The sequence below is a fragment of the Atta colombica genome, unplaced genomic scaffold (assembly GCF_001594045.1).
Source record: "Atta colombica isolate Treedump-2 unplaced genomic scaffold, Acol1.0 scaffold112, whole genome shotgun sequence".
Lineage (NCBI taxonomy): Eukaryota > Metazoa > Arthropoda > Insecta > Hymenoptera > Formicidae > Atta > Atta colombica.
Genome location: NW_017259198.1, coordinates 350,629 through 358,830, shown reverse-complemented (window position 1 = coordinate 358,830; position 8,202 = coordinate 350,629). Strand labels below are relative to the sequence as shown.

Here is an 8,202-nt window from a genome sequence, read left to right as displayed (position 1 = left end):
TAAATAATATATAATTACATATTATATACAATATATATTATAATATAAATAACATATATTGTAGTACATATTATATAATTATACGAAATCTGCCCCAAAAGTATCCCTGCCTATATCATGAGAAAAAGCTACTCTGAAGTAATATGACAGTCTTCAAAGTAATCTCCTTTCGAAGTAATGACCTTCTTCCAGCGGTCCATTCACTTTCGAAAGCAGTCCTGAAAATCATTTTTTGTGCCAATAACTCAGCTGTTGATGCTTACAAGGGAATCACACGAAGTGTTAAATTCTGATTTTCATGAAATTTTATATACATATAGGTTACGTAAAAAGATGAATTTAGAAAATATCAATTGCGGTGTAAAAACAGTTTAAAGAGGTGAAATTACCCCTTATATGCAAGTATATATAACGCGAGTTTTAATTTTTTTTCACTGTATCTTAAAAATTATTCGAGATATTGTATCAAAAAATGTTTTATACAAAACTTTTACAATAAAATTACTTTATTCATCAATATTTTTGAAAAATAAAAAAAATTTTTTTTAATTAAAAAAATGTTTATTAAAAATATTATTGATGTAAATGAATAAAGGTAATTTTGTTGTAAAACTTTTGTATAAAACATTTTTTAGAATAATTTTCGAGATATAACGAAAAAAATTCTGAAAATCACTTTACTACATAAGGGATGATTTCATATTTTTAAACCGTTTTTCCACCGCAACGGATATTTTTTTAAATTCATCTTTTTATATAACCTATACGTATACAAAGTTTCATTAATCAGAATTTATCGGTTATCACATCGCATAGTTCTTTTATTAGGAGGTATTCCTCGAGGTCCCCTTACATACCGGAAAGAGAAAGAGGGAAGGGGGGGGAGAGAGAGAGAGAGAGAGAGAGAGAGAGAGAGAGAGAGAGAGAGAGAGAGAGTTAGTGAATGAGTGGATACTCAGGGACAAAGATATACATAAAAGTCAGATAGATCTCGTAAATAATATAATTATATATAAATTATATAACGTATATAATATGAAAATTATAATGTAAATATAATTACAATTATCTATAATAATCACAATTATAATTATAATTCTAAATAATCATGGGCAATATATGAAGAACCTAACTTAACATATACTTTATTTAACGAAAGAATCTTCTTTGTATTGTAGGTGAATTGTTTACATTTTGTGATGTTTCAATTTCATATGCTTGGTTAATTCATATCGACGATAAAACATTTTCAGGCAAATTTCACAATGCCACTTAGGTAGCTTGCCGCACTCCAGTCTTTGATGTCGGCGCAGATTGTCCATCCATTTATATACTTTGCCGCATTCACCGCAAAAATATTGCTTTGGTAGCGGCTCTATTTGGCCACAATTTACGAAATGTCGGGATGTATTCAGGTGGTTAGCATTCAGTTCAAATTTGTTCATCAGGACACCGTCTGGAATACGAAAAAGATTTTGTTATTTTCGTGAAATTGACGTTAATAACAATTTAATAGAGATTAGAGTAAATATTGAATTCAATTGATAAGAGGTTCAAAAGATGAATCGATCAATATTCAATCCACACTGCAATGAATATATTAATTTTTAGCGTAGATTTAATCATGTAATGATTTATTTTTTCTCTTTTTTTTATTAGAGAAATCATTTTTTAAATCATATACCTGACAACTCTTGAATTTTGTATTAAAGTTTTACTAATAATTGTCATTTTTAGGGAGATTCACATGGATTACATCTTGTTGTCAATTGATATATATTAAATCAAATGAAAAAGAGAAGAAGACACCATTGCATAAAAGTCTAAGTTATATATTTACATAATTATACAGATAGTTGGAAATAATACACATAATTGATATATACAAATTGTTTTATTAAGATCGTAAACTTTAGGAAAAATATAATATTTCGTTTTGTTTTTTTATTTGCGATAGAGTCGGTAGCAAACAAAAAAACATAATAAATTATAGTCGATAAGAGATAATAATGTTTTTTTTTATAAAACATTGTTTTTTTCAAATATATTTTTAATGCTACACTGAAAAAAAATTTTAATTTCAAAGAAATATTTCTTTGCTCGTATTAAAAAAAATTATTTAGAAAATAAGATATTGTACAATATCTTATTTTCAAAGAAATTTTCATTGATCCAAAGAAATAATTTTTTAAAATACGAACAAAGAAATATTTCTTTGAAATTAAGATATTTTTTTTTAGTGTACGTGCTCTAAATAATATTACAAAAAAAAAATGTACAATATAACACATGTTAAATCATCAATTAAGCACGTTTTAAAATATATTTAAAACATGATTTTACCAACCCTGATAAATTGCTTATTAATGTATTCTAATATAAAAAATACACGTAATAATTTTAAATGTATTCAAACATGCTTCATACTTTGAGTTTTGCCGACATAAAATTGATGGCGAGTGGCAAAGCTGTAAATCGATAAATAAATTTGAGGTTGTTGACCCTCAACATAATGCTTTTAAATGAAAAAAAAGACAAGATGTAGGTTTAAAATTTGAATAAACAAATTTTTTTATTCAACAAATATTTTTATACAATAAATGAATATATAAAGCTATAAATAAATTTAATGGAGTATTAAAACATAGCAAAGAAATAATTATATACAAAATCATTAAACCGATGTATGTGAAATTAAAAAATATCTAAATTAGTTAAATCTGTAAATTATTAAATATATTGCTACGATAAATGAGAATATAATTATAAAATTATATTCAAAATATTAAAAATTGTGTAAAGAATATTTGCATGAAACATTAATTTCCAATTTTAAATGATAATAAATATATTATATTATCTATATATTTTCAACAAAGAACAAATATTATATGTTGAAAATGATAAGATAAATATATAATTATTAACTAATTAATCCTACTTCAGAAATAAAGATTAAATAAATTTCATATTTTAAAACCTATTTATTATCGTTCAATTAATTAAAACAAACAAATAATTATCTTATCCTTATATTTATAGATTATAATACAAAAAAGATATAAAATAAAACTTCTGAATTGTAAATAGTGTTGTCTATTATCAAAATAAAATTTACAAAAATAAATTAGATTAAATGTGAATTCAACGCAAAACAGATACACAATGATTGTGCAATTTAAAAGATGCATTATTATTATTTTATTAATAGCTTTTCGATTAAAATTTGTATGTTAAATATATAAAAATGTTATACTCGTGAATCACGAAAAAGATCATGAATTAAAACATGAATGAGTATATATTTTAACAATTTTATATTCTCAATGTATATGATACAGGTTACGCATTAATGCACTAAGTAATTATAGAATTTTATTGTATAATAAAAAATAGGAAGTATATATTTGCAGTATTCATTCATTCGCGAAGTAAAAAGCATAGACGATGATATCGTCTGTGTCAAAATAACAATATTCATTTGGCTTGGATTAACAGTTGACTATATTACATATACATATCATATATACTATTTTTATGACTAAACTGCACAAGTAATAAAAGATTAAATACATTATGGTTATGATAAATACATTATGAGTTCGTCATAAATATACATCGAAATGTCTACGTAGACATAACAAATGTGTCTCGCAAAAGGATTATTCATTCATCTCATGAATTCACTCGTAAATTCATATATTCATTCTTAATTATAATAGCCATTAATGGAAAAGTGATAAAGACTTTTTATTGGAATAAAAAAAAAATATTTTCGTACGTAGAATTAAATATACTGAAGCGTGTATGAAAATTTGAAAAGCATCTCTTTTTGTATGTCCAGTAATTTCGATTTGACTTTTGGAATCTAAAGTTATATCTTTTAAAATTATTATTTTATTTCCTTAAAATTATTATTCTATTCTTCTAAATTGAAATAATATTTGTCAGCCAGTTATCTTCTATATGTTCATCTTATGTTATTAGTACACAAATAAGTATTCTATTTTATGCGAAATTGCTTGCATTGTAATTTCAAATATTTTAAATATCGCGTCGATTAAAAACATTTCAATCGGTTCCATTAGTTGCTCTATACAAGTGATCATGATCTTCACTTATAATAATCGCTTTTGTTCTTCTTTATCGTTGATTAATCGTGGCCTCTAATCGAAATCCTTCTTCTGTATCGTTTGATTCATTCTTCTTTCGCAACCAACGATGTGAGCGTTTAGGACGAACCTGTGTTTGAATCTGCGGCCGCAGATAGGACATACCTCGCAAGGTACGACACCGCATTCAAGTCGTTTGTGTCGGCTCAAGGATGTCGTGGCTTTGTATGTTTTCCCGCACCTGCTGCATTCATATTTAGCATCGCCTACACTCTTCTTTCGAATGGAAACTCTGGACATCTTGTACGATGATCCACTGGCTCGACGTTGAGTCCACTCGTTATTGTCCTGTGACATCAGCATCTGTGCCAACAGACCTGCAACGAAAAGATAATGTGGTTAGACAATTTATTTGCGATTTGTTCGACGCTATGTTGTAATCGCAATGCTCCCCCAAACCGGAAATAGAAATCAAATGACTTTATAGCTACAAATGTGGATAGACTGATTTAATTACAATTTCATCTTTAATGGATTTCTGGTGAAGTAAATTAAAGATACAAGGATTATATGTAATCCTGTCGATCATCAACTTCTCTCTGCAGCTTAATTAAAAATAGTTTTAAAAATCGCATAATCCGAGAGAACACAATTTGTGGAGAAAACACTAATTAAGGGAATTTTTTTGTCATTAAAAAAACAAAATTAGTAAAAAATAAAAGAATTAAAATAAATATCTTTCAAAATAGGAAAAATGAAATAAATAAAATTAATAAAATATCAGGAATTAAAAATTACATACTACTATTTAATTAATTAATTAAATTAATTATGAGCGTTTAATGAATAATTAATGTGTCAAGAATCTTTTATCATTTTATCCATTGCCAGTGTCTGGTAAGCATTGCAGTGATTAAATTCGTGCAGTTAAGATTTTCACTTTCGACCGCAAAAACAAAGAAATTTTGATCAGAGTATTGCTAAAATTTAATTTATATAAGCTGTAAAGATACAAGATTAAGAAAAGTGCGATGATGCAGAAGAGATCAATTATGAAAAAAAGAGCAGAAAATAAAACAAGATGAAGAGATAAAAAAAGGAGTAACGCATGCTGTTGCGGATTTTTATGCAAAGTAGAAATCGTCATTTGTTACTAAAATTTTTAGATATATTTAAAAGTAGATGTCAAGGATAGAAATAATTATGTAAATGAATTAACATATAAAATTTTATTACAACGATAAAACTTTAGTTAACTTATTGATACAAATGTATATTTAACTTGATATTGTAAATTCTGTTTTTATTTTTATATAATAAGAAATGAAAATGTCAATATATTTTGTTCCTTGGATAGTTTATTGCACTATTTAAAAACATTGTATATTTATTACGTTTATATAAAGATATATAGTGGAACTAGAAACGCTTTTTCTCTCTTGAAATTCTAAACATTTAAGAATAATTGTATACACTAATTTAAACAAAGAATCCTAATGATCATTTTTTTATATCTTAATTAAATAAATCTAGTAGACTTTGATATAAATGTATGAAAAATAAATAAAAATTCGAAATTATCTAAAGAAGTATACAATACCGATTTATCATACGCAATAAACAAGAGTTATTGTGTACTTATTCTGAAAATCTATAGTCCTAGATAAAATAAAATGTTTGAATCAAATACGTTGTATCCTAGTATATAATCACACATATAGGCTCATAATTGTTTTACATACAATAATGAAAAAATGATATTATTTAATAATACAAATGAAAAGTCTTTAAACAAATTACAAGTTTAAAATTCTTTCAAAAATATATAATTATATATTTATCAGTATATACGCAACACATATACTACACTTCATATTTTATTGCGTTAGTTTGATTGCACAGCGAGAGCAAACTCGTTTGCAATCTTATCAGTAATACAATTTCGAAAAATTCGACTTATGAAAAACACTAGTTTTAAAATAAATCCTTTCAATTCATAATTTAATGACATGAGATTAATTTGAATTTCGTTAGATTACGCAATCTTTGACAATATAGGATAATTGCCGAAATCGCAACCATGTTTAAAAATTCAATTATTGTACTTACATACTTTTTTATAATTTTATTTAAGAATATGGTATTGCAACGCTGCTTACACTCGTGATAAAATACAATAGGAGTGTTCTTACTTACATAATTAAAAAAAGTCGTGATAGTTAATCGTTATAGTTGCTATTTTTCATATTTCATAACAGATCAAATTACAGAGAATATAAGTTAAATAATCTTGATCGTTTGTACGTCGTAATTAGAATATTATTGAAATTAAATTAATAGAATTAAAGTTTACATTTTTATTTATGGGTCAAATAAATAAAAGTTTACAAAATGTCTCTAGTTTCCTAAATCGCATCATAATGTAGTTTCCTAAATCGTATCATAATGTAGTCTTCTAAATCGCATCACAATCGCACACCACAATCGTTGCCTATAATATTTTTACATTTCGTATATATTTTTATTCCATTTATTATTATTTAAAAATGTATGTTGTAAACCTATGAAGTGTTTGTTCACATAGAAACTCTTTAAATTACTTCCTGAAATTATCACGTGTTTCAGAAATTATTAAAAATATATTCTTAAATTTTTAACAGCATAAGAAATACAATTTTCTTTTTTTTATGTAATGAAAATTTTTTTGCATTATTATAATGTTTTATAATAAATAAAAAAATATCAGTATGTGGTGCAATTTAGGCAACGGATTTCCTCGTTGTCAAAATCGCATTATACTGAAAAAATCCTAATTTAAAACTAATTTATAATATTGTAAATAATATGAAAAAATAATATGAAAAAATTACATAAGAAAGCGAAAAGAGTGTAGTTTGTTATGCTGTAAAAAACGAATATTCTTTATAATTTCTGAGTTGTAAGCCTCTATGTGAAAAATGGTACGATTTCGTCAAGTTTATCCTATATCAAGAATTCATTGAAATTGATTGAGGTCATCACTAATTACAATTTTACCATATCCCATTCCAAGCTGTTTTTTTCTTGCAGGACGCTAAATGATGAGTTAATACAAATTTATGCGTAAATTGTTTGCCACATATTATGCATTTGTACTTGGGATGGACACCACACTCCAATCTCTGATGTCTTCGCAAGGATGTTTCCAATTGATAACTCTTGGTGCATCTTGTGCATTTGTAGATTACTGGCTTCTTCGCGTATTTCAGCTTCTGTATGTTCTTCACGATCAGTTTCGGGACTGAAAAGTAAAACAAAAAAACATAGGAGCTAGATTAAATCATTGGTAATAATTTAAAATAAGAAACATTGTGATATGATTATTTTATGATAGGCTGTCACACCGAGATCAAACAAGTAAAAAAGAGCTTAAACTTTTTAATTGCAGAAGTTTTATTAAGATGAAAATTTATTTGCTCGAAATATAGGAAATTTCTTCTTTTGCCTACAAATCGATTGTTTGTAGCATTGTTTATTTTATACATTACATTTGCCGACAAAAATTTCGTTTGCGCATAAAAATTATTGCCTACAGTTCGATTGCCTACAAGCACTTTTGCGCACGAATAAAAATTTCAGAAACGAAGTCACATTTGCTTATGTAGATTATTGTTTACAATAAGCTATGCTCTTTTGCGCACAAATAAAATTTATATTTTTAAAGAAAAGAATTTGTGTTTTAAAACAGAATATTTTTAAAGCAAAGAATAATGCTTGTAAGCAATCGATCTGTAAGTAGTAATACATGTAGGCAAATATAACTCTATTTTTGAAATTTTTTTTTATTTGTGCTCAAAAGTGCATAGCATGTAGGCAAATGAGATGTAGACAAACGGTGCTGCAATCACTTTGTTGGCAAACGAGATCCTTCCGAAATATAATTAAAGAAATAGATGTGATTGATTTTAATTATATTTAAATACATAGTAATATCAATAACCACATATAAATACATTAGTAAAATATAACTTGCCTGATTTTATATAGATTAAATGCCAGGTGTCTTTTTTAAATTGGTACATGTAAAATCTCTTATGTTTTAAATAACTTT

General features: G+C 25.8%; 3 protein-coding genes across 3 annotated transcripts in view; all 3 read right to left on the bottom strand.

Moving 5' to 3' along the window:
- LOC108693999 (zinc finger and SCAN domain-containing protein 12-like) overlaps nucleotides 1-229 on the bottom strand; it is a 5,605-nt gene extending 5,376 nt beyond the window's left edge. Inside the window, exon 1 of the mRNA XM_018203245.1 lies at nucleotides 133-229. Coding sequence (XP_018058734.1) covers nucleotides 133-229 — 97 coding nt within the window. The remainder of the gene's footprint in view (nucleotides 1-132) is intronic.
- A 958-nt stretch (nucleotides 230-1,187) lies between these two features.
- LOC108693998 (zinc finger protein 2-like) lies at nucleotides 1,188-4,475 on the bottom strand. Its single transcript, XM_018203244.1, has 2 exons — nucleotides 4,283-4,475; nucleotides 1,188-1,456 (listed from the first exon to the last, which is right to left on the bottom strand). Exons 1-2 carry the CDS (start codon nucleotides 4,473-4,475, stop codon nucleotides 1,188-1,190), a joined length of 462 nt encoding a protein of 153 aa, XP_018058733.1.
- A 2,669-nt stretch (nucleotides 4,476-7,144) lies between these two features.
- The window catches only part of LOC108693997 (zinc finger protein 134-like), a 12,606-nt gene continuing 11,548 nt past the window's right edge, over nucleotides 7,145-8,202 (bottom strand). Inside the window, exon 7 of the mRNA XM_018203242.1 lies at nucleotides 7,145-7,392. Within this exon, the coding sequence (XP_018058731.1) occupies nucleotides 7,145-7,392 (248 nt within the window). The remainder of the gene's footprint in view (nucleotides 7,393-8,202) is intronic.